The sequence below is a fragment of the Calypte anna genome, chromosome 6 (assembly GCF_003957555.1).
Source record: "Calypte anna isolate BGI_N300 chromosome 6, bCalAnn1_v1.p, whole genome shotgun sequence".
NCBI lineage: Eukaryota > Metazoa > Chordata > Aves > Apodiformes > Trochilidae > Calypte > Calypte anna.
The window spans coordinates 16,634,350-16,661,098 of record NC_044252.1 but is presented as its reverse complement, the minus strand read 5'-3'; the positions used below and the strand labels follow the sequence as shown (position 1 = coordinate 16,661,098).

The following is a 26,749-nucleotide window of genomic DNA, read 5'->3' as shown; positions in this document are numbered from 1 at the left end:
ACCAAAAGTAGAAAAAAAAAGCTCCTGCCCTAAAGTGTTTCTTGAACTTTAATGTGAAAGCTCTTTAGAGAAAAGCTCTTGACAGAAACTTGCCCCATGATGTAGATCAAAAACCTTTCACAAAATCACACATTCTTCACTACAGTCTTTCTAAAGTGGCACAGGGTGAGTTACTTCCCTCTATTAAAATGGGTGGTCCTCAGATAACTCCCTTTAACAGACTGCAAGTCCTGGTCAAGGCCCTTCACTTTTGGAAGGACTTCTTTTTTTGGGGTGGCTCTTTTAAAGTAACTTTTGGCTTGGTGTCTTTTTTTTCAAGTCCAATTAACTATGACTACATTTTCTGGGAGGGGGAGGACTGGAGTATGACTACACCCAGCATTTGCTCAGTGCTCTTTGTCTGAGGGCTTCCATACCCTACATGAGAAACCCCAGGCTTTGAGTGTTTTCACTGGATCTGAAACCAAACAGCTGGAGGGCAAGATAGATCTCGCATGATTTTAAAGCCTATGTGGAAAGTAAAGCTGTTAATGTAATTAGCAGCTGCTAATAAGCCTAGTTTTCTTTATTAGTATGCCAGAAGGTGGTGAGGGGAACACTGTTCCTGGAGATTTGTCTGACCAACATTTCTGTTGAAGCTGCAGCAGAGTTGAGCACTGACGTTGAGTAAAGGTACCCAAGGGCCCTGCTCCCCTCCCTCCCTGCCTGCCCTGCTGCCTCACCCACCCCTCCTGCCCGCACCGCGCCCACTCAGCAGCACTCCCTGACTCCCGCTTGGCTTGAGTTTGAGGTAAAATGTGTGGTTTTGCACGTCTTCCCTGAGGAAAGGTCAACAGTCCGCACGCAGCTTACACGGCCTGGTCAAGCCGCTGGAGCATCCTCCCCCTCAACCTCGCCCTTCTCCGCCTGCGCCAGAGGCCGCGGGGCCGCCATCAGCAGGGGTCCTCTTGGACTACATCTCCCAGGAGCCACCGCGACCTCCCGGGCAGGTGTCACGTGGCTGTCGTTAGCGGCGGGGGAGCTGCATCCGGGCCCTTCTCTGCGCAGGCTCAGCCGCTCCCCGTCTAACGCCAAGGAGCGGGGCCGTGCGGAGCGGCGGGAGGACCCGGGGGACGCCCGAGGGCAGCGGCAGGAAGGTTGCGGGAAAGCTGCGGGAGGAGGCGCCTCGCATTCGGCTGCGGGCGGACAGCCGGCGGGGATGTCATAAAAGCCAGGTAAGCGCGGGGGCTGCTGGGATACCAGAGGCTGCGCGGACGGCTACCGGGTTCCCATCCCTGCGGCGGCGGCGGCGGCTCGGCGGCTCGACCCGTCCCTGAGCCCCGCCGGAGCCGGCGACCTCCTGTGAGGCACAGCGGGCGGGGCTGCATGGGCAGACAGTAGCACCGTTTGTCTCCGAGCGGGCCCGACGGCGGATCCCATCCTCCCGACGCGGCGGTCTCCGCGCCCTCGGGGGTGCTGCTCCCTCGGGGACTTTGCGGGGAGAGGTAGCGCTCAGTCCCCCGGCTCCGCGGGCCTGTGGCGCATCCCTGAGGGAACAGGGGGGAGGAGGGGGCAGTTTCATCCCGAGGGTGAGCTGGGGGTCCGGCTGGCACGGCTCCTACCTGGAGCGCAGGGCCGCCCCGGGGCGGGGTGCCATGCGTAGCTGCTCTCGCTCCTTTGTTTGCGGGCTCTGCTGGCCCGGGTTCGGCGTTGCCGTCCCGGTTCCGGAGAGCAGCGCTGGGGCGGACTGGCGGGACCGTGAGGCGGACGAGGGGCGAAAGCCGCCGTCTCGTCCTCTGCCTTCCCTGAGCTCCTGCTTTTGCATCTGTCTGGAGTTTTTCTGCTGTTCTGACACTGCCGAGGGCTCAGCTCTGGTCTGGAGGCTTAGGGCGTTAATAGGACGGGTCGGGTTGTCATGTTCCTCGTGGAAAGAAAATGAAAAGGGAGGAGGTAGGACTGGAATGATGGTTAAAATTAGAGTCCAGAAACTGCTGTTACTAATATCATCTGTGGTTATCTGTTGCGTGACGTAGATAACTGTTTTACTGCTTCTTAATAGCTATTTTATTGTTCATCCAGAATAAAATGAGGCTCTCGTAAACAGCCATGTTCAGGTGTTGTTCGAACTGTGCTTGTTTGCTTTATAGGTGAAAAATACCAGACATGAACAGCAAGGCACCACACCTGTCCTCAAAGCTGACATGGATAGAAGTGGAATGTAGTTTGCTGACAGATCTTCTTACAAAGAAGCTGTAAATCCTTTGTAATGGCCAACAAGAAAGAGCCTCCTTTTTATAATGAAGATAATATGGGACCTTTTCAGTACAAGCTTCCTTTTTATGAGACCATGGAGCTCTTCATTGAAACACTTACAGGAACGTGCTTTGAACTGCGAGTTTCCACCTTTGAAACAGTTATTTCTGTGAAAGCTAAAATTCAAAGACTGGAAGGTACTCTTCTCCCTTATTTCAGCATAAGCCTTAGCAGTATAGAGAAAGTCTTGTTTTCCAAATTACAATTGCCAAAATCAAACCAGTTAATTTAAATTACTTGTTTAATAATACATATAAGCCAGGCACTTAGTTTTAATTGGAACTGGGTTGTTTTCTATTCCCTTTCTATCAGCTCATGGCTTAGGCTTCACTGGAATTTGTATTTTTACTCATCTCTGTTGTGTGTATATCATTAAAATGTTAAGTCTGTGGTAAACATTAATTGTTATGATATTTTATGGGATGTAGTGTTTTTGGTGTTGAAAAGATTCTCTGACATAAGTTATTTTTTAACTAGCAAAGTTATAAACTTGAGTCTTGCAGTATGTCTATATTGCAACTGTCTGAGTATGCTTCACAGTAGGTGCTATGGCTATTGTTTCTTAAGTTAGTTCATACAATTTATTTATGCTACTTCAGTTACAGCAGTAACTGCATTGCTGGCAAAGCCCAAAGATGGCTTGAAGTTACTGGTCTGAATTTTGTGTAGGTGAGTGATCTTTTGCTGATAGAGGTCTGGCTAAGCAATGCTTTATCTTAAAATGATGAATCTGGCATTTCTTATAAAGTGAAAATCTCCTTTAAGTTGTCTCATCTGTTTTTCTCTGCGATGGGAATGATCCTGCTTTAAAGAATGTGATTTGAAATATGTATATATACATATTCAGTCTGCTTTGCAGCATTGCATCATTTTTCTCACGTTGGAGGAGTTGAAGAACTGCATAGCTGCATAAACTGAGAGTATGGTATCAGAGTTGCTAATTTTAAGAAAAGGGATCCTCTCCTTCCTCAGTGTACCTGTACGTGTTTCTTATTCCTCTGTCTCTGTGCAACTGACCCTCTGGGTGATGTAATATGGTGCCTTACACTTGAATCTGAGATACTCTCCTGTTATGGAAATCTGCACTAATGAGTGGACAAAAACGTAGCTGGCAAAAGTCTTAAAACACAGAAGTATTGTGACAATAGAGGTGACTTTCTGCTGGCAGGTTCACTCAGTAGCAGCTCTCCTGTGCAGCTAGCCAGAGTCTGCATCAGCACAGCCACTGATGTGGAGCTGTGTGGAGGTGCTTTTGTTTGCTGGGGACAGGGCCATAATTAATCACAGGTCAGAGAATGTGTTGAGTTCTCCTGGAGGCTACAAGTGAAGCAAGAAAAGGATTTTTCTTCTGTGTGATTGAAAATCTGTGTAGGAGAGATGCAAAGAGATGTGTGATAGAATCCTGACTAGAAGTGAATTAAAAGGGAGCGTAGGCAGGTGAATACAGGTGAAGGTGGGCTGTGGATGATATAGATGAAGTGAGCTTTGAATGATCTTTTTCTTTAAAGAAGAAACTAGTGGGAGATGTAAGGAAGAGGAATTGAAATTTTTTGTGGTCCAAAACAGGAGAATGCAAATAGACACACTGAATTATACCTACATCTTAATATTGCAGGCTGGGTGTGCCTAGCTTACAGAATATCAGAATTTCTTATCAGAACAGCTCGATAATAAAGTTATAATCTTGATTATTCAGAATTTTATTTACATGTTGTTGTCTGTAATGTAAGGTAATTAATGGCTTAGGTGCTTGCTGTGTAGACTTAATAAGTAAATTTCATTAAAATACAGAAGGGAAGAGTTCATTTTTGCTTATCATTGAGTTGTTCGAATCCAGTTGAAATATCTGTAATGTCCTGATTCATAATATTTATGAGAATCAGGGTGAAAACAGATTGGCTGTACATGGAAGGGACAGATACACAATGACAAAGTATTTTGTTTGGGGCTGCATCTAAAAATAATGTTTCAGTAGTAAAGTTCCTATTAATAGTGCACAACTTCAAGCAATAAATCATGCAGGAGGAGTGAAAATCCTAAAGTAATTTTGCCATTGTGAATTAGCATGGGAAACAGAAAGTTGACATGTCTTTCTGTGTCTGCTGCTGCTTTTCCCTTTTGCTATTGTACTGTGTCAGATTTCATGGGGTGTGAACCTCTCTCATATAAACTGCACTTCTGGATGGAGAATTCTTCCTACACTGCTGGGAGACTACACAGGGTGTGCGTATTGCCTCTGTGAACTCATTTGGGGGTTGAGGGTGATGATTTGTATGCATACAAAAAGACAAGTTTTGAGAAAATTATCTGAGACCTGAGATCTCCTGATATGATCCTAGATTTTATTCTTGAAGTTGACAAATTTGTCCAAATGTCACCAGTGCCTATAAATGTAAGAGGCTAATAATAAAACTAAATCAAGACAAACTGATTTTTGGCAACAACTGGAATATCAAAGCTGTAGACTGTCTGCACTGTAGTAAGAAAGGACAGCATGGATGGCATGTTAGGAATTTTGTATAATTCTGATACTGTTTGTCATTCTTGCTGCCTGCTTAAGTATCTGATGTGGAAAGGATGCATTTAGACAGCTGTAGTAGGCATTAGCACCTTACTAGGAAGAGAGCTCCAGATCGCCAGCTCTCTGTTTCCAGTTTGTTTTAGTCAATAAAGAAGATGGGTGAAAATTTAATAATGGACTCCAATGCATTTGAAATGTCAGTGCAAGTCTGCTTGTTAACTGAAGTTAAAAACGGATCTGTTGTGTGTTTTGGACCAGATTCTCAAATAAATTCCATGGGTAGTGGGTGCCCAAATTGTACATCTGGTCTCATGTTGAATTTGATCCCACCTAGGGTAAATTTCTCCTGGTCTCAGATTCACTGAATGAATCTTTTTAAATAGTACACTGGAGAAGAAATCACTCCCTTTGTCTCTAGTAGTGGCTTAACAGCTGGAATACACAGAGCCAGCTGCATAGCACAGCATTATCAGCAGCTCTACCTACTGCACTGGTTTTACTTTTTGATTATTGGTATTTGAAAGCAAGATGAGGGTCATGGACAGGGTGATACCTAAGCTTCAGGGTGACATGAAAGACTGAGGCTTTAATACATGAATGGTACTTAAAAATAGCAAGATTTTATTAAATTGGGAAATAGCACTTTTTTTTAACCAAAAAGAGCTCTTTTCTCAACCTCTGTTGCACAAGTCTTTGTAGCTGCTGTGATATTATTGGTCTGCATTTGGAAACACCAATTAGTGTATTGAATTTTATACAAGGAACATCCAGCTAGTGTATTCCTAGCAGAGGTTAATTCTTTCATCTGTTAACATCTGTTAAAAGTGATCTGATATCTGTTAAAGATAATACCTGTAAGTGTTTTTTCAGCAAGATAGGTTTGGGTCTAGAGAAGAGGTGGGGCTTGGGATTTGGTGTTGGTATTATTTTTTTTTCCTTATTATTTCTTATTATTTTACAGGAATTAATTTGCATTCTACAGTATGGAGTGTTTAGGCTTTCATTTACATAGCTTTAAAATAAGAAAGTAACTCAGTCATGGTTTGTTCAGTCACTGCAACTGAATTTTATGATCTGTTTCTGTGGAAGCAACTACCTTTAGATAAAAATTCAGGTGTTCTCTTGTTCTTGTGTTATTATAAGGGGGGGGAAATGGAACTAGCATTTAGAGTACAGCTTAATTTGGAAAGCTTGCAGTCAGCAAGGAGTGACAGATGCAAGAATAATTTTGTTGTGTGTGTACTATTCTCATGTTATTTTTCTTTGGTATTTTTGTTGTCATTTTGCTGCATAGGTACAGCAGCTTCACTCTAAGTGAAAGGAACTGGATGATTATCAAGCAGAATTCTTATGGATGTTTTAATTCTTTCTATATTCTGTCAATTCAGAGTATGTAACAATGATATTTGCATTACAGAAAATACCTTTGCCTGTGAGGACCAGAGTAAGAGGGCCACACAAATATGAATAAAAGTAGTTCAGTACTGAGCACCATTTACACCAGTGTACCTTACTGTCATACAAATGATAATAGAAGGCGTTTACAGTTAATGGTCTGGCTGCTCTAAGTTGGGAACCTTTGCACCTCTTCCTTTATTTTCTGAAGGAAGATGAGACTGTCAGCCCAGCCCATCTGGGAGCAGCAACAAAAAGCAAATGTTTAAGATAAACTCCAGCAATTTCAAAATTAGTACACTGCTTGAACTTCAACTTTGAAATGTATGTGGTGCTTTTAAACATAGCAACCTTCTTACCTACAAGATAAAATCAAGCTTGTTCTGAAATCTGCAGAGGGCTTTTTCTGGGTCAGGTTAGACCATATCAGTTTTTCAGGTGAGCCTAATTAGTATGCCAGAAAGAAGAGTAAAGGAGTGAAGCTTAAGGGTGTATCTGATAATGCTGATTCAGAGATGGGATTGAGTACCAGCTTCTCTTCTTCCCCTATTTTAGTCGGCCACATTGTCAACTCATCTTCAGCCACTTCAAAGACAATCTGCTTTCTATTTACCTTATTGCCCTACTGGGTTTTGTTGGTTTTGTTTCTGGGGTTTTTTTCCCAGTACTGATTTAAAGCAGTCCAGTGATACAGTCACATGCTGCTTAGGAGAAGAGCATAGTGGAGGGCTATCTTGCTTGTCTCATTGCTAGTTTTACATGCTGATCTCAAATGCAAGTGTACTTGAGAAAGCAAATAATCCAGAAAAGGGGATGCTTATGTATATTTTCCTTCACCTGAACCTATAAAGCATACATCATTTCCTCTGTGTATAAATACAGGATTCTTAGAAAGCAGCATAAAATGAATTGGTAATAAAGACTTGTCTGTTTCCCATTACAGCAGAGTATAGTCTTTTCGTATGTTCACTTAATCAAAAATACGTTGTCACTGTTAAATAAATAAAAACATTTTTCACTGCAGTACTGCCAATTGCAAGGCAGCCATTTTAACAAATACTCTGAGTTTATCAAAGTAAATGGAAATGGCTCCTTGGAGCCTGCTGAAACCATAACATGCAGACGGTAATGACTATTTGTAATCTGTTGCCACCTTGTTCTTGTTTTACGTATGCTGCAGACTGGAAACATAAGCAATAACCAGTTATTAAATAATAGCTCTCAGTGTAGTAACCAGTCTCCTGTATGAACATATTCCCCTCATGAATGTCTTGTGGACTTCAGAGCACACAAGATTCACATTAAGTGCTATCCAAGTGAAGTAAAGTTGTGTTGGTCATTGATAAAAAAGAAGATACAGATGTGAGCTGTGATGAAAAAAGGGAATTGCCATCTTCCCTTATACTTAAATACTTAAATATATACTTAAATAATGTCAATGACAGTTATTCCAAAGTGCACTCCCTCTTCTGTGTGGAGATATCCATTTAGCATGTCTCTTACTTGCCTGTTGAAGCTACTTGGACTTTCACCAGAATTTGTTCCCCTTTTCTTCCTTTCAGGGTGATGGGTGTTGGTAGCTTTGTGCCCTTTCTCCAGCCAGGACGGGGCTACTGAACTGACCTTTTGCCACAGCTTGTTTAGCACCCTTGCAAGCCTTGGGAAGTTTGTTTTTAGAAGCCACCCAAATGAACTCTAAATCTTTGTGTTCCCCTCTTGCCAGATGCATTATGCGAAGTGTCATTGTGTAGCATTGCTACTTGTATCTCCTTTGAAGTGTCTGAATATGTTACAGAATCACAGAATGGGCAGGTACTGGCAGGGCCTCTGAAGATCATCTGATTCAAGCCCCCTGATAGAGCATCATCACCTTAAGAGTCTGTCACACAGGAACACATCTAGATAGGTTTTGAATGTCTTCGCAGATGGAAACTCCACAACCTCTCTGGGCAGCCTGTTCCAGTGCTCTGTTACCCTTACAGTAAAGAATTGTTTTCCTTATAAGGTTATACATAAGGTTATACATAAGGTTATACATAAGGTGTAAACGTCTAACAGTGTTAACATGCAATAACAATGTTAATAATGTTTATCATGCAGTGGATAGAAGTAGAATATAAGGTACTCTAACCTCTTGGAAAATACAGCTTTTGCTTCTTCATCTGAGTAGTTGTGTTTAGACCTTTTTGAAAAAATAAATTACAGATTTTAATTTTCTTTTCAGTTTGTCAGGAATGCACAGTGAGATCTTAATTATCTGGATTTTACTAGACAGATTGAACAACAGGACTCCTTTGGGATGCTGAAGGGAAATTTTGTGTGTGTGTGATCTGAGATTTATTATCCTTTCATATCTGTCCAGGTTTCTACTTTATCCAAAATTTGGAAAGTGTCAGGATTCTTGTAAAAATGTGTTAGGACCTCAGTTTGTACCAATTTAAGTTTATTATCTTCAAAGTATGTTATATCTGTATCTAAATATGTTGACTATGCAGGCAAAAAGAAACAAAGTTAATGGTTGTATAGAATATGGATTTTTATTAAGGAACAGGCACTTGGTGTGCTTACTTCCTTTTATCAAAAATACTTAGCCAAATCTGTCTCAGAATTTGATTTGAAAATTAATATTGCCAGATATAAGTAATAAAAAATGTTTTGATGGCCTAAGAGAACACTGTTATGTTCCTAAGGCTGGAGGTTCTTGCTGAATCCCACAAGGACAAAGTAAAGATAACACAATATTGGTGCAAGACCTTAGCAAGGCTTTTGACAGTCTCCCATAACATCCTCTTGAGTAATCTCTGGAAATGTTGGATGGAAGAATGGGCAGTGACATGGATTAAGAACTGGATACACAATAGAGCCCAAAGAGTGGTGACTGATGTGCAGAATCCAGCTGGAGACTTGTATCTGGTAGAGGGATCAGTGCTGGGTCCAGTCCTGTTCAGCATCTTTGTTCCATCATCCAGGTCATTGATAGAGTGTACAGTCAACAGGTATGCTGATGACACAAAACTGGGAGGAGTGGCTGACACCCCAGGAGGCTGTGCTGCCATCCAGAGGGACCTGGACAGGCTGGAGAGTTGGGCAGGGAGAAATTTAATGAATTACAACAAGGCCAAGTGTAAAGTCTTGCATCTGGGAAAGAACAACCCCAGGTACCAGCATAGGAGGCTCTACATAAGTATAAGTAAAAACTTCTTCACTGTGAGGATGACAGAGCACTGGCACAGGCTGCCCAGGGAGGTTGTGGAATCTCCTTCCCTGGAGACATTCAAAACCCATCTGGAGGTGTTCCTGTGCAACCTGTTCTAGGTGACCCTGCTCTAGCAGGGGGGTTGGACTAAATGAGCTTTCAAGGTCTTTTGCAACCCCTTACTTTCTGTGATTCCATGATTCTTTTTGTTTATTTTGCTCAGGTATTCCTGTCTCTCAGCAGCACTTAATTTGGAATAATACAGAGCTGAAGGATGACTATTGTTTAAATTATTATAAGTAAGTATAGAATAAAATCATTATTGTTTCTAAACTATCATTAGCATAAGCAGTAGAAAATGCTACATACATTTATGTTTTTTACAGCATTTCAGAAGGCTGCACTCTGAAGTTAGTTCTGGCTATGCGAGGTGGACCTATTAACACTAGAAGAGGTAGGTGTTAATTCAGAAATAATAATTTTCATGCAACATTTCATAACTAAACAGCTTCTCTTTGGCCCTGCTCTTGCAGGGGGTTGGACTTGATGATCTTCAGAGGTCCCTTCCAAGCCCTGCCATCCTGTGATTTGGTCATTTTAGATGAGCATCCTTCAGTTCCAAAGTAACTGGAAAAATATTTAAAAAAAAAAAAAAAAAAAAAAAAAGAGGTGGGACTTTTTCATGCCAAGTGCACCAATCCATCTCATATTGTTTAGCTATACAGGATACCTGGTAGTATAAAATCATCAAGTGTTAAAATCAGAAATTCTTCACCTGCAGAAAAAAGTATAGTATAGTATCATTACACAATTAATTTTTAAAATCTGATTAGTAAGAATTGGTCTGGTTCAGTCAGATGATAAACATGGTTATATGGATCATCTATTTATTATAAAGGAATGAAAATACCCTTTATAATTTTCATCTTCTAGATTGGGAATTCCCATTGGAAACTGAGTTGAGCTTTCAGAGGTGATGAGAACAACACCAATAATAATTTGGTAATAATTTGGGTTTATTTTGTTGTTTCTTTTTGTAGTTCCTGTGGAAGACCCTATCAGGGAAATGGCTGAATACATGGATCCCAGTAGAGAGGAGATCTGGGAGAAGGGGCCATCCAACAAACAAGTTACCTTCTTAGTATATCGAGAAGGAGACCAGTTGAATTTCTTCCGTGTGGTAGATCGGGGAGATGGTACTTTAACACCATTGTCTGAATCTTTGAGGTAAAGTTGGTGTTAATCTTTACATTATTCTTCAAAAGGGAGGGGGGTGCTGTATAATTTTCAGCTCATCTTCATTGACATTGTCAAAAGAGTATCTGTAATGTATCTAGAATATTGCAAGAATTGTTCCTTATGGCTGCTGAAGTGCAGTAACTGGGAGGCCTGACAGTACAGAAGTTACTTGTGGTCAGTGGCCATGCTGACAGCTGTCACTGTGCTTGTCAGTAATGTAAAGCTTGCTTGGTGCCTGAGACAATTCATGCTCTTTAGGCAATTTTCAACATTCCAGCCCTTTCTAAAAGGGAACAATTCATAGGAGAGTATATATGGCAATAAAGATATTAAAAAACTTTTTTAAAGTACTTTCTCTTCCATCTTAAGGCATTTGTCCAGTGTTACAAACATTTCTTTCTTCACAGGTTAAATATTCTTTTTTGTATGGATATGACTTGATCAAATAATTAGTCAGGAAGATGATAGATTGGCAGTGCAAAATTCTTAGAGGATTTGGCTGAACTTTCAGAGAAACTGGGTTTTTTGTTGCGTTTTGATTTGGTATGGTTTTTTACTATTTTTTTTGTTTGTTTTTAAAATATGCTGAAAAAAATTACCAGTAGAGCTAGCCTTTGCACTTAATAAGGCTTCAGATAGATACTTTTGAAGTACCAAACTTGTCTGTCAGAGGGTCAAAGTAGTGTTACCATCTGAAGAGCAAGTACATCATAGTACACATTACTTTTTATTGCCTAAATTTGGTAGTATGTATTAGACATTACTGGATTCTGTCTTTGCACTGCAGCTTTTGGATAGGGTTTTTTCCTTCACAGAAGAACTTGATATTTGTACAACTGTAAGGAAAAGAATCTCTGTTTGGGGAACTAGCTGTACCCTGCAGTTCAGTGGGTTCAGAGTGATATTATTCTTAGAATCTTTTATAAGAAATCTGTACTTAAAAACCACAAGCTGAATGTCAGTGTTGAATTCCCACATAGTTACACAAAGTAGAAAGACTTGGTGTTTGATATACAATTACTGGGGGGAAAGAAGAGGGACAATACAAATATTTTAGATTTATGATCTTATCTTTCATCCCCTACACTCTTCAGTAAACAGCTACATAAGGTGTTGTGTGTAGTTTTAAAATAGGTAAAAAACATCAGTAAGAACTGAGAACTTTGCTGCTGCACTGGCCTGGATACACTGCAGGAAAGAGGAGCAGATAGATTTAATTCCTGTTCTCACTGATACACTGCCTATTACCAAGTTGTTCCTTTATACCCCTTCAGTTCAAAGAGCATCCAAACTAATTCAGTGCTAGGACTGTGGGTACTCACTGAGTAGATTCAAGAAGTTTTCAGAAGGATTTTGAGCTTCATTTTTTCAATGTAATGGGATCTCTGGTATCTGCCTGTTTAAACTCGTGTGTGTGTCATGATTTTTTTTCCATTTAAACCTATCATGAACAATTGTTTGAAATTCTTAGTACTTCTCAATTAGGTAATCCTGGATAGTCTACAGATTAAATAATAATTTACTTGACATCGGCTAAAAATAGCAAACTGGAGGAATAAACTGCACTCTTAAGACTCTTGCAAGCATCTTGGTAAGCCTTTTAATCACAACAGCATGTATAAAAGTAAAATATGTTATACTTAAGAAATATGCTGTCACTGGTGAAATGATCTAATAAAGTTGGAAGCTACCTGAGTTGAAAACATTCAATTTGAGTTGGTTTTCTTCATTAGCTTTTCTACTAAGGCAGACTTAATCTGGGGACAGAAGAAGAAATCTTAATTTTTAATTTTTTTTATTATGGCTGAATCAGACTTCATGGGAAATGGAAAAAGTAGCAAAGGAAGGAAAGAATGGAAACAAATCAGACCTTTTCATTTGATCTTTACAGAGAGAGATTATGTATCTGAATACAAGTGTTTTCCACACTGTGTTTATATATGTGAGTATACTAATGACTTGTTTTGCATTTTGAGGCACTTGTTTTATCAGCTTTTCTCACATTGCTTATATACGGAGCACAATTTAGTGACTGTAATTTAGAAATTAATAATTGGTGTGGGCTCTGTTTTATAGTTCACCAGATAATTTCATTTTATCTGTGTTTAGGTTAATGATTAAAGCTTGGCAGGTATAAATACGTGCAGTGATTACTGGATTAATAGAAAATTCTTGGAGTTGTGGTAGAGGACTGATTTTTTTTATTTTATTTTTTGGCTTGTGTTTGTCCAGAAAATGCAAGAAAAAGGATAGCAGTCCTTTTGCATAAAAGAACAACAAACAACAAAAGAGACAAACCCAAAGCAAACAGGAATCATTTAATTTTTGTTTCTGTCCTTAGACAGAAGGAAGGGAAGGTCAAAGAACTACTGTGAACGGGTGACTTGAGTCTTTGCAGCGTTACAGTTCTGAAGTTATTCCTTAGTGTTGAATCTTTACCAGGAGTGGTACATAATATGCATGGTGACCGTCCCCATATGAAGCTGCTCTGTTTTGGGTAAAAAATGACTGGACTGTGTTGCTGACTCTTAACTTTGAATTTGCTACAGTCATGCTCTTAAAGATGAGTCCCACCTGTGCTGCTTTAGGAATTTTGTTTCATTTTAGGAAATGGGTTAGAGAGTCAGTGTGAAAACACTGGCCCTAGACCAAGGGCAACAGAGTGTTTAAAATGTGCTACATGCAATAAGTGCATCATTTTGTAATGAATTTCACACTCTTAATTGTTCTTTCACTGTCAGATGTTGGATGTGTGCTAGTGACTAATGCTTCTTTGAACAAACAAGGCAGATACTGACTTTCTAGTGACTACTGAATTAAAATGTTTTGAGTCTAGCAATTCTAACTTGTTTGTTTTTTTTCCAAATGTTAAACTCTTTGGAAACTTAAACTGAACTTTTAAAAAATTGATTTGTTTATTTTGAAAAGGAGATGTAGAATATCACATCCCCATGCTGATCTCTCCATTTCCATTTATGGAGAGAAAACTCCTCAGGATGGATAGAGATTTGGACTTTCCTTCCGTGCCAGTGTCTGGTTAATTGGAAAACAGATCAGCTTGTTGTCTGACTCACACAGTTAACAGCTTTGGCCTTACCTTCAGGAGACATTTGTGGAACTAGATATCCCCTCTGTGAGGGAAATGCATAGTTACTGTGAACCAACCTTGTGGTATAACAACTTCCCAGAAGCGTGGCTGTGTTCTTATTTCAGCATCATCACTTTGTGTGAACATCCAATAGGGAATGCTGATAAATAATGGAGTTGAAATGTCTTTGCATAGAATTTTGCATAATACTTTGTCAACAGATCAACCATGGATGTGACTTGCTAGTTGTGAGAATACACTGAAAACATAATTACTTGATTAGAGGTTAAACACAAACTTTCTTCTCTTTTCAGTAGTGGTTCAGTTTATAACTTATACGCTGATGATGAAGATGAGACAGAGGCATCACCTTCTGGCCAACAGATTATTGAGAATTCAATTACTATGAATAAAATGAAACTGCTCAAGGCAAAGATGGAGAACATGAATCTGAGTAAAAAGGTGCAGTTGTGATTAAATTTTCTTATCCTAAAATGTTTTTCCTAATGCTGACTTTGCTATAAGGCAGGTCAGATAGTTTGCAGTCTTGGGAATTGAAGTGATCAAGGGTAGATGATTGCTTACCTGTTGTTTTAAGTAAGTGCTCTTGTTCTGCTGTGAGGAATTGGCTTTACTTGGATCTACTTGTGCACATTCAAAGAATTCACTACTGATCCTAGAGTTATTGGGTTTTTTTCTGGGGGTGTGTGGGGTTTTGTTTTGTGTTTTTGTCTTCTAATGCTTTAGATGGCGTGGATTTGCAGTACTGCTCTGTAAAAATCTTTTAAGTGAAACTTCATTAGAAATACTGTAACTGAAAAACTTATCAATATGAGAGTGAGACTAGCTGGAAAACATTACATTGGTGTTCATGTCTGTCTAGGTTACCCAAATGTTCTGTATAGTGAAGATTATACACTTCCTTTCATTGTTTGCCTTGAGACCCCAAGCTCTTCTGAGTAACTTTGATGGCATTTTGGCTTCCCTTTCATGTTTCTCTGACTTGTAGCCTGCCAACTGAAAAGCCTTTCTCTGATTGTAATTTTTTATTTTATTACTCAGATGTTGGGGTGAAGTCTTGATGGCTGTTAGCAGGTGAGGGCGTAGAAAGAATTATTTGGTCCTTTCTGGCCTTAAACTGTCTGAATTCTTGGGAGTGTGATCTCAGTCGGGTTTTTGAATGCCATCATAATTCAAATACTAATTGTTGTTCTATGTGTGTTTTTTGCTTTGTTTTGGTTTTAATAGCCTAAGAAAACTGTGAAAGTGAAACCTCGTCCTCCAGTGGCTCCTCGACCATCCAGTGGCTCAGTGGCTGCTGCTCGTCACCGCTTTTTAAGAGTGCTCCCCCATATTAGACAGTCTTGCCTACCTCCTCCTGGAAGTTCATATCCCTCAGAGTATTCCCAAAATGCACTTTCAGCATTGGCTACTTTGGCCACTGCTGGTATTACAATGCCATCCACTACTAATGACTTTCTTAAGGAAGATGAGACTTGGCAGAGCAGCTCTTGGTCTCAGTCTGTTGGTAGCATCAGGTTACCACCAAAAATATCTCGTATTGAACTAGAAAATGGAAAGCTGCCTACAAATACTATTCTGACTCCTGTTTCATCTCTATCTACAAATTCAGAAAAAACATCAGAAAACGTGACATCACCAAGTGATGAGGATGCTGTTTTGTTTCCGAATCTAACCAATGTAGAAATATATGGAACAGAAGAAAAACTTCTACCTGAAACAGATGCTTTTGCTTTGTTAACAGAAGCAAGCACCACTGAAAAGGGTAGTGAGATATATGGCATAGCAAAGGTGAACACAGAACTTGAACTGTCAGGTGGAGATGAAGAATCTAAGGTTGCAGAGCAGCATAGGAAACCCATTAGCAAGGTGCTGAGCACTGCAGCAGTGGGAGCTGACCTTCTCAGTACTCATGATTTAAGTCCACAGAAAAATCTGCTTTTGTCACCTCTTTGGTCTTCAACACAAGTGGCTCGTCATAGTTCTCTAAAACCACAAACACAACCCAGGTGCTTTGAGGCTGCTAACCTGAGATCTGCAGCTTCCCCAAACGTGCTGCGGGAAGTCCGAAGCGTAGCAGACTCCACTTTAGCCAGGGCTACGAGATTTCGTGGTGGGAAAGTAGAGTCACTTGGCAAAAGACCTGATGTAATTTCTAAAGCAGAGGCTAGGGGCATGACAGATGTAGCTAACAAGGCATCCAAAGAACCTGTGAGTTCTGCAGGTAACTCGGGATTTCTGGCTTCACTGTCTCGAAGCACAGACAGGGAAAGTTTACTGAGTTCCTGTGGGAAAGGCAGGTTTCGGACTTCTGATATTGCACTACCTACAAACCTTCAGCATTTTCAGGAAGAAAGCTTTAGGAAAACTGCTCCTCCAACGGAAGCTACTAAATACGTTCTAGTGAGTACTAGTAGTTCCAAAGAAATTAAAGTTTTCCTGTCTTTTTCTTTGTACTGGTCTTACAGAAATTATATTTTTGTGTCTGTGTCTTTTCAGGGAAGGCAAATGGGGAGGAGGAGGTCTACTTAAATCCCTGATAGTTAGCAGTTTAGTTTTCTGATTTCTTGTTGATATCTTAACTGCATGTTTATCTGATTGGGTCCCAGAAGTAATTTTTCATTAAAATTAGAGTTGTTTTTCAGTTCACAACTAGAATTATTAGTTCTTATACTGACAAAATTATGAATGTCTGTGTTTGGAGTGTCATCTGACTTTTTTGCTGGTCACTAATGAAAGTTTTCCCTCTGACTGGCACCATATGTCACCAATGTACTTTGTTTTGGTGTGTTGGGAAGTATGGGGAAACTATTAAGTAGTAGTGTTGAGTAAAACTTAATGTTACAGGATTTTAAATTTTTGCACAGAAGTCTTCTTGGACTCTTTGTTAGCTATTAATTGAACCAACATTGATTTCAAGTAAGCTGATAGCAGACTGCCTAACTTTTAATTTCCATCTGCTAGTAATTTCCTTGTGGAAATTTGTTTTGTTTTTTTTTTAGTCTGCACATGGGCTTGGAATGAATGGAAGTGTTGCAGCTGTAGGGAAAAGAGTAGGTAAGTAATGTGACTTAATAACTGAAGGTGACTTTACTCTTTCCTGGTATAGCACATATATAGAAGAAAAGAATAATTTATCTTTGTAAGTCTTCCAAAATACTTGTTGTATTACACTTCTATAGCATGTTTTAATTTTAATATTTTAAACAATTCTTTAACATACATATGTAATGCAGATTTTAGACAGAACTGTGACTCTTTCCTAGCTTTGTTTAGTACTTAGTGAATCCTTCATGTCATCTGTGGATGTAAATATGAGATTCTGCTCTGAAGTTTCCAAAATCTCTTTAAAAACTTTAGAGTGTACTAAAATCAAAGCAAAATTTATCACTAGAATTGTCTTTAGAACTACAGCTTGAGCCAGAAGGATTTGGCAAAATGGGGAGGAAGCAATAAGGACATAGGTGCTCAAGATTACTGAGATAATGCAGATTGTTCTCTCTTTTTTGTGATAGGCATTATTCTTTCTATGCTACTCTTAATTAACTGTAGAGTGCTTAATGCTTGACATCTACTGAAAATGCCTACCGTGCCTAAATATCCATTTCTTTTGTGATTAATTCTCTTGTGAGGACTGGGATTGTCTAGATGTCTTAAAACTCTGAAGACAATTAGCTAATGAGTTTTAGAGCAGTGAACTTTTTCACATCTTTGACTTGCAGTTTGCAGGTTGTCCTTTCTATATGACTTTAGGAAAAGAGTCAGGGATGTATCCCAGGATTTTAAGATCTAATTATAGAGAATTACCAGCTTTGAATTAGCAGTAACTAATAAACAGGTCTGTCCTCACCTACTCCATGGGAAAAGAGGTCATACTCTGGCAGTCATGTCTGTGTTATAGGGAAGCCTACTATTGTCTGCATCATATGGAGCTGACCTATAAGAACAACACTCCTCTGGGGTGTTGTCATCATATGTCAGACAGAAATGTATTTTCCAAATGTTCCATATGTAAGAAAGGCAAAGTTGGTGTCACTGTATCATGCAGGCTTCTGGTAGGGAGGTGGCTGGCAATGCTCTGCTGGCCAAGACAGGTTCAATTTGTTATCCAAGGCCTTTATTTGCTGTATTTACTGTAGGGATCATGAATGTGAGGATGGGTGTATTGTTTTTTCTGTTTAAGTATGGTCCACAGGGGGAGCTGTCTGCAAACTCTGTTTGCTTTGTGTGGGCTTTGGGTTTGTTTTTTTTTTTTGGTTTGGGGTGGTTGTTGGGTTTGTTTGGGTTTGGTTTTGTTTTTTTTTGGGGGGGGGGAGTTGTTTTCTTTTGTTTTTTTCTTTTTTCACAAAAAGGGGTAACTGGTGCTCCTGATATAGCAGCTTTTGGGTGGTAAAATTGATAACATGGACAAACACTGCGTAGAACTTTCTATGCTGGGTAGCAATGGGAGAGCACTGGGTAGTAGTGATAACTGCAATCTGTGGTGACTGCCTGGTGTTACTTTTTGAATGTAGCCTGCTGTATCTCAGCTGACAAATGACTGTTGGAATTAAGGGTGCACTTGACAAAAACCACTTCTGAACTCATGAGGTCACTTTTGGGGAGTATCCTGACAATATAATAGTAGAAGTACAGAAAGGGTTTTTGAGAGAATGCATTGTTTGCTTCCACTGTCTCGGCATGTAGAAAATTTGCATGAGCAAGTTGTGGATGAAGAGCTCCTGCAGAGGGAAGAAGATGCCTTCTCTTTTTGTGCTCTCTAGTTACAAAGTAACAGCCAAGAATTACAGGGGAAAAAGTCAAAGTCTTCTGCACAGAAATTTTACAAACAGCTGCAAAATGTCTTCTTAAACCATATAGCTACATTGAGGTCCGTAGTCTACTAAGGCATTTTTCTTGCAAATGTAGAGCACCAACAAAATTTTAACAGGTTGCACAGTTTATTTGGCAAATGTGAGGTTTTAGCTACTGAATATACCAGCTACTTGAATGCCCAGTTGCTTCTTTGGGAAGCTGTTGTGTTCAGTGCTTTCCTAGTCACATGAGGTGTTTTCATTTTGCATTTGGGAAGATCTTCAGGAGATGTGTTTCATTATTTTTTCTGTAACTTCTTCTTGATGTGAACTTTTAACAGATGTTAAAAATAATTTAAGTTCCACATCGCACTGCCTCTTCCAAATGTGTTACATAAGCTTGAGATATGTTTTGTACTTTGACTTTTGTGGATTTTTTCTCTGTTTAGGCTTTGGGGTTCCCACCTGAAGTTTTCTAAGAAATGCAAAATTAATCTGGTCTTCAAAATACAACATTTAACTAATTTGTGATCAAGAATAAGTAAAACTAAAATGCCTTTGCTGTCTTTCTACCTCTGAAAGCAGGTGAACGAATCCATCTTCCACCTATGAATGGCTCAATTCAAGCAAAAAAGAAAAGTACAAAGCATTGCTTCCTTTGTGGCAAGAAAACTGGATTGGCAACCAGCTATGAGTGCAGGTAGGCTGAGCCTGTAACCAGCTGTTGTTTAGAGCTGATAGTTGGGCTACCCAAAATGTTTTCTACACTGTATAATATATATTTGCATAGCAAATCAAAAGACAACCTTCAAAAAAGTTGCAGTTCTCAGTTTAGCAAAACTACAGGAATTGAAATACAGGAAAGTTGTACCTGTTCTGCTGTTGAAGTGTATGCTCTTTCAAGAAAATCAAGAAATGGAAGGTATCAGAATTCAAGATATGAGAAATTAAAGAGCATGATTAGAAAAAAAAGAAAGGCGACATTTTATACTGGCGTGGTGAGAACTTGCTACAGATTTATGTTTTGCAAAGTTTCTCAGCAGCAGTGGTGTTATTAATTTTTATTGTGTGTTCTGTTTCTTGTGAGACTTCAGGCACCTTTGAGCATTTACAGCACCTCATCAGCAGAATGCCAGGTCATGACTTGCAGACAGTGTAATGAGACTTGATGCTTGGTGGCAATCACTGAAAACTTTAAAACAAACAAAACAAAATCACAGCAAAAAAAAACCTGCTTGAGGAAACTGCAGTGCTGTAAGGGCTGTATTTCGAGCTGATCTTGGTTCATGCCCAATGAACAGCAGAATGAACAAGACTTCTGCCACTGGGGAGTTGTGTCTGGGTGTCTTTGAGGTGTCCAGAACTGTTTCAAAATCACACTTTCCTGCTAAGTAAATAGCTGCAAGATCTTCTAGTAGTAACTAAAACTAAGCAGCTTGCTTAAGGTTAAAAATAAAGCATGGAAAAAAGAGGGAAATAGCACATCTCCAGGAATAGCATTCATTCTAGTTTCAGAAGGAGCAACCATATGACTTCTTACTAGAATGGCACATGAACCAAATAGAGAATACAGTCATATAAGAACTGCTGATTAGGTGACCAAAGAAACCTGTATTACCAAACACACAAAGCCTCAGGAATAGCTCCAGAGTTTATTACAACTGAAGAAAAACAGATAAACAAAGGATTATTGTCTAATAGTGAGACATTAATTTGGATGAGTAATGCTTGATCCATTTCGACAGAATTCTGATTTTGAATTATGTAGTTGTTTTACAGTCAAGAAGCAACTATATAAAATAATCAGGCACTAAGATGCTAATAATCAGTCTCCACTTGAAGCACTTGTTCGTATCAGATACAACATCCAGGGTGTGCTTTTCTCCTGTTAGGAGACTGAGCTGCTGAGCTGTCAAGTGTAAAGGAAAAAATCAGTCTTAATTTGCTGAAATTGCAACTGATTCGGAAACGATTCGTGTTTATCTAATCACATGGGAAGTCATGCTCTCTATAGTTAGTCTGTCTGATGTATTTACAGCTGACTAAATCTGTATTTATTAATCTCAAATTACTAATTTGAGTTTATGCCAGGCAGAATTTGTGCAGAGCTAAACATTTTGATGCCCTGAGTGATGTGCTGGTTTTGAATTGAAATGCTTTAAGGGGATTTCAACTGCTGCCATCAGTTTAGTTTCGTGTTGTTTTCTTCTGAATTCTAACAACTTCTGTTGTGTGAGGTCCTTTAAAAATAAATAAAAATAGATCTCAAAGCCCACCATTCTTAATTTCTTAGTGTTTTATCCGTGCTGGCTGGTTCCAGGAGTACCAATCCTGCTTAACTTCCCAGCTGAAGTAACTGTTGGGTCAAAACTGCAACACTGAGTGACAAAAATGTCATTTTGATTACCCTACCAGTTAACGTTACTAATCAAGGATGATTAAAATCCAGGCAGTTATGTCAAATAAACAAAACATGATCAGACCAAAGGGCTCCCAGCATGTCATGCAGTTAAAAGCTTCTAAAAGCTTGTAACTTCTGATATTCTTGATTCTTCAGATGTGGAAACAACTTCTGTGCAACGCACCGCTATGCAGAGACTCACACCTGCACCTACGACTATAAGAGTGCAGGGAGAAGGTATTTGCAGGAGACCAATCCCGTTGTTAGTGCACCAAAGCTTCCCAAAATCTAACATGGTTGTGCTGCATGGGGCATTCTGCCATTGAAGAATTGTATTACACTGAGAGAAGCACTTGCTTAGACAGCATGATTTTGTCATGCTCCGTATTTAAAGGTTTGCCAAGTAACAAAAGCACATGAGGATGCATCCTGTTGAAGAATAATGTGAACACTACTGCAATTAAAACTTTTCTTCTTTGATGAATGAAAAGTTAAATATTAGTTTTTAAAAAATTACACTGATAAAATGCACGTCTTGTGTTGTGTTTTATAGTTGAAAAAAATATTTCACTAGACAAGTCTTTAAAAGATGCACTTTACTAACTTTATTTACTGTATAACCAGACTTGAGGGAGTCTTGTAATGAGGGATGTCACGGAATGTCTTCTGTACTCTTGCATTTTTTGTCCATTGTGTGGTATCTTCTAAGTTATTTCACTAGAAAGATTCTTCTCCCCTTTCTTCAAACAACCTATTTTCAGATCTTTAGGGCGGTAATGTGTTTCACCCCTTGGTTTCACTCAGATTGGCATTAATACACTGTGTACCCATTCCAAAAATAACATATCATGTTAATCACATTTTCTTAAAGTAATACTGTTTATATGACAAGTGTGGGTTTAAAGAGACAGTCCTCCCTTTGTTGCCATTAAATACAAGGAACAACTTATTTTAATTTTATTCGTAATCCTAGGTTTTTTTTAAGACTTCACAACTTGGTTTGTTAAGTTGTTCAATGCTGTTACTGGAAGAAATTCTAATAAATATGACATTTTATTCTGTTGTATGCTCTTATAAATAATCAAGGTAACGTTACTTATCTTACAGCATGCTCCTAAATTAAAAGTTGGGCTTTGTTCTAGGGGAGAGGTGTGGGTTTTGGTTTCTTAAGTTGGGGTTGGTTTTTTGTCCCAGAAGTACTGGCTCATCTCAGTTCCTACTGTAGTTGGTGGGAAAATTCCCACTAACTTCATTAGACATAGTGTGACTGCCTCAATGTGCTTTAAACCTCGTGAAGTCCTGCAGATACACGGGCACAGGCAAAATGGGTGTTAAACAAATGGGATGTTTTAGTCTGCAGCCTTTCTCCCCTTCAGCTGGTACTGTACAAAGGCAATTTAGGACTTGCATGAGGGAATTTCTAATGACCATGCAGCTAATGAAGGAAGTGGTGTTGGAAAAATGTAGCAACTGAAAGCCTTTTTCATTTCTTCAGTTTGTTTGAAATACTTCTATAAGCTTATGTTGCTTGGGGTGATAGAGTAAAAACAGATTAATACCTACAACAAGCCACCAGTCATACCCCTCCGCATTGCATCTAGACAATAGGATGTCATGGCCTGTGTCATTAACATAGGGTTTTGTGGTATTAAGAAGATCTATGCTGCATTCCAGTCAAACAGTGGCAGCTGATGAGCATGGCAATCAAAAGCTTGGCCAAAAAAGAGAACAACTGAAAGGGAGAGAAGTAACTTGAGGACTTCTCCTTCTTGGAGGAAATCCCATTTCATGTAGTCCACCTTAAACTTCTTAAACCTTCTGGAGTTTTCAGAGTGTAATGACATTTGATTAAAACTTTCAAAATCATTCTCCTGGGCAGTGATAAGGTAAAATGGTAGTTCTGTGTTTGTGTGACCTCTAGGCATACTTCTTACTGGACAGAGTTGCACCTAGCACATCCCTGCTGAACAGTTCCAGATACTATCAACATGCCTTTAATTTTTGTTTCATCCCCATGTGACAATATTTGATGTTGAAGGAGAAGAAAAAGGAATAGTGAATAGTACTAGTTCCTCAGCAATTACTTATTTGCTGCTAAGCAACATTCTTAAAACAGAGATATTGATCTGTTTATAGGTACAGTAGAGATTTGGTAAGAAATAGAATTAAAATAACATTTGCTATCATCACTTAATGTGGTTTTACACAAGTATAATTTTCAGGAAATTATTTTGCAGTGGACTAGAATAGCCTTACTCAAAGTTTAGTGAAGCTACAGAACTAATGTGTGGTAGGAAATCTTGGAGTCAGATCTTTATTATGACTCCCTTTCTGTATATGCATAATGAAGTGCACAACAATACTTATCAGAAAATGCAATGTTGTAATAATTTCCACATATGTAGCTTCTCATAGTTTTTACTATAACTCTTTTTTATTATACCTAATGCTCTGTACAGAGTTCTGGTTTTGTTCTTGCCTACAATACCTTTACAGGAACTCTTAGTTTCAGCCAGAGGTAAACACTTAAAAGCATTTAAATTTGTAATCAATTTTATTAGTTGCTAATACATGTGCTGTCAAGTTTTACCAAATCCTGTGTTAGACTATGCTATGGTTTAATTATTGTTTACTGTGTAAACTTTCCTACATGTTTGGGGTTTGAGTATTAGTGCTCTATGGTGCTATGCATCTCCTTTAGAGAAATGTTTAGCTTTGTGAATTCTTTCATGTAATCACATTGTATGATAAAGTATTTGCATAATGGAAATTTACCAGTGACCAGTGTATGCCTCTCTACCTTACTATCAAATATTTTTTGCATGCAGCTTTTGTGCTTGAGGACCTTTTGGGTATAATCCCTCTTGGATAACCTCCAGGATTCTTATGTGAAATGGATAAGTGCTACAGATGTGTCAGAAATGTTTCTGAATCTTGAGTATAATATTTCTTTTCTCTTAAATATCTAGAAGGTCATGGTGGTAAAAATCTGTCTGCTTTCAGGGTTCATCTCTGTTCAGTTTGCTGTCCCCTGAACTGTAATTGCACTGGTGCCTTCTGCTAGCAATCTTCAGTTATAGACATAGCTAGAACTGTTAGTGCTTTATATTATAAAAACAAGGTCTTTCTAGCTTTTTTACATATAATTAATTAGACACTTTGTTTGGTGTTGTTTTTTTTCCTCCCAGTTAATTTCAGCTTTCATAAGGAGGCATCATATTCCTGGTTGTAAGTTGTGGGTTTGGAACTGCTTGTGCCTGCAAGGAGTTGGTTCCACCTGTGGCTTTTGTGTGGGGTGATGTCTTTGTGATTTTTATGTATATCAGATTAATCTTGAGATGTATATGACACTTTCTCTATCTGTGTTTCTCACATGAGGACATTAACTAAGTTGTGAGCCTGTGATGCTGCTGATTACTGTAGTTCTTACACTGATTTTATTTTAGTTTTGTGATGTTTGAAATGGTTGGAGTGTTGGGTAGAAAACACTGAAAAATAATTACTTCCTTCATGTAGTTATTGTCCCATTCAAAGATTATTGTCTAAGATGAGTTGATGTGCTTAATAGAAAGATGAACTTTGGCTGTTTCTTGTGAAGCAGGTGTGTTTTGAGCCATTGGGATATTGTGAGCAATAATACTTGGGTTTGAATATGTAGAACTGTAGTTATTCACTTGCTCAGTAGAAGTTTGCCAGAGCACTTCTTCTGTTCTCTTTAGCTGTCTCAATTCCTATTTTATATTCGATGTCTCTTAAGGTGACTGATGTGCACCACTGAACATTACAAGTAAATCTGTGCACAGGTAAAGGGACATGGCTTTTCACAATACTACTTTTTGTCCTCCTTTCCCTACACAAACTGAGCAAATATAAAAAGAAGAGGTTCTGCAAGCAAAACATTTTCACTAATCAGAAATGCCTTTCTACCACTTCTGTCAGAAAGGAGCAATTTCTTGCTAAGATAGGAAGGGTTGTATTTCAGCCATGGCATGCTACACTAACTCCACAAGGTGTTAGTGGTGACCCCAGTCTGAGAGCATATTTAGGGTAAACCAGTCAAATGTCCAAAGTGGGGGCAGAACTATGAATTTCTAGTGATGCTTAGGCTGTTGCTGGTTTTGACTTATTTCATATTCTTAGCCTTGTCTTTGTTTCCTAATCAGTTCCTTTATCAGCCTTCTTGGGCAAAATATTTCAGAAAGCTGGTCTTTGTCTTCCCCCATCACTTTAGTTACAGTAGGGTAGATACTTGCCTTATTTTTCTCTTGAAGTGAAATCCACTACTTTTTTAAATTATAATTTACAGTCATGTAAATTGCAGGATTTTTCTTGGTGAATCCTTCCATATAATAAGAATTTAATGAAGACTGTTGTGTGGTTAAAGAACAAGTTATACTTCGAAGTCTTTCCAGTCTTCCAATCGAGATGTGCCAGATTTTCTGTGTATTTCTTTGTTGAGATGCAGCTGTCATCTGACCATATGTAGATATTGAACCAAGTTATTTCCTACAGCTGAATGACCTGTGGCTGTGATCTATCTGGACTTCTGCAAGGCTTTTAACACAGTCTCCCAAACAGGAAAGATTCAGATTTGATGGGTAGACTGCTCAGTGGATAAGGAATTGGCTGGATGGTTGCATCCAGAGGGTCTAGATGGAGATCAGACAAGTGGTGTCCCTTAGGGGTCTGTACTGGGACCTGAACTGTTTAATATTTTTATCAACAATACAGACAGGATGAAGTGCAGCATCAGCAAGTTTGCAGATGACACCAAGCTGAGTGGTGCTCTCTATAAGTCAGAGGGATGGGATGTCATCCAGAAGGACCTGGATAAACTGGAGAGGTGAGCTCAGGTGAACCTCATGAAGTTCAACAAGACCAAGTGCAGGGTCCTGCACCTTGGTCAGAACAATCCACACTGTCAGTACAGACTGGGGAGGTGAAGTTTTAGAAAGCAGCCCTGCAGAAAAGGACTTTAGGAGAGGTGCTGGTGGATGAAAAGCTGGACATGAGCCAGCAGTGAGAGCTTGCAGCCCAAAAGGCCAATTGCATCCTGGGCTGCATCAAAAGAAGCGTGGCCAGCAGATCAAGAGGTGGTTCTGCCAATTTACTCAGCACTTGTAGGACCTCACCTGGAGTACTGCATCCAGCTCTGGAGCCCTCAGTAGAGGAAGGACACAGACCTGAGGAAATGATCATGTGGCTGAAATGCCTCTCCTATAAAGACAGGCTGAGGGAGCTGGGTTCTAACAGACTGAGTTCAAGCCATTCCTTTTCCCTTCCACAGCCACATTCAGTGTCTGGGGGTTTTTGCGTTTTCAGCTCTTGTGTCAGTCTTGGTCTCCACCTTTTTTATCAGTCCATGAATAAGCCAGTATATTTGTTTTTCTTGTCACCGCAACCATGTGATTTTTTTCTTTATGTTCTTTTATGGCAATTGTGTGCATATTTGAAAGTATTTTAGTTCAAGTCATTGCTTTGCCTTTCCTATTAATAGTTCTTTAAGAAAAGGGAAAAAAAGAATCTTAGCATAAGCAGTAATTTAATAGCATATCTACAGAAGCTTGCCTAAAAAAGGAAGACTGCTATTTCCCATCTTATTGTAAGTCTCCAGTGCAAGTTTATTGGTACTCTGGCTAATTTGAAGCAATTTCTGATGGCAGTGTTTAATTTAAGACAGAGATTTTGTTTGTTCTGCAGTATCTTGCTAGAATGAGACTTGCCTGGTAATCAGATCTTTTTTAGAAGTTACTACTAGCATCAGTCTGCAAAAGAACTGCATCTAGAAGTGTGGTCCATTGAT

The 26,749-nt window shown here is 39.3% G+C and overlaps 1 protein-coding gene across 2 annotated transcripts; it reads left to right on the top strand.

The window, feature by feature from the left end:
- The first annotated feature begins 1,042 nt into the window (after positions 1-1,042).
- On the top strand, positions 1,043-22,042 carry ZFAND4 (zinc finger AN1-type containing 4). Of its 2 annotated transcripts, none has more exons than XM_030453646.1 (10): positions 1,043-1,214; positions 2,127-2,429; positions 9,628-9,703; positions 9,791-9,858; positions 10,445-10,631; positions 14,046-14,193; positions 14,980-16,155; positions 16,755-16,809; positions 19,128-19,245; positions 21,103-22,042. In XM_030453646.1, the coding sequence occupies exons 2-10, from the start codon at positions 2,246-2,248 to the stop codon at positions 21,236-21,238; spliced, it is 2,148 nt and encodes a 715-aa protein (XP_030309506.1). In that variant the 5' UTR covers positions 1,043-1,214; positions 2,127-2,245; the 3' UTR covers positions 21,239-22,042. The 2 variants fall into 2 exon arrangements, with proteins under 2 accessions (XP_030309506.1, XP_030309507.1); XM_030453647.1 differs by lacking the exon at positions 1,043-1,214 and adding an exon at positions 1,278-1,484 and having other exon boundaries at positions 19,131-19,245.
- Positions 22,043-26,749: the final 4,707 nt, after the last annotated feature.

Coding starts and splice junctions, on each gene's coding strand:
- ZFAND4 (XM_030453646.1), top strand. CDS start 2,246: ATGGCCAACAAGAAAGAGCCTCCTTTTTATAATGAAGATAATATGGGA. Junction 2,430..9,627: donor TAAAATTCAAAGACTGGAAG/GTACTCTTCTCC, acceptor TATTTTGCTCAG/GTATTCCTGTCTCTCAGCAG. Junction 19,246..21,102: donor GCAACCAGCTATGAGTGCAG/GTAGGCTGAGCC, acceptor TTGATTCTTCAG/ATGTGGAAACAACTTCTGTG.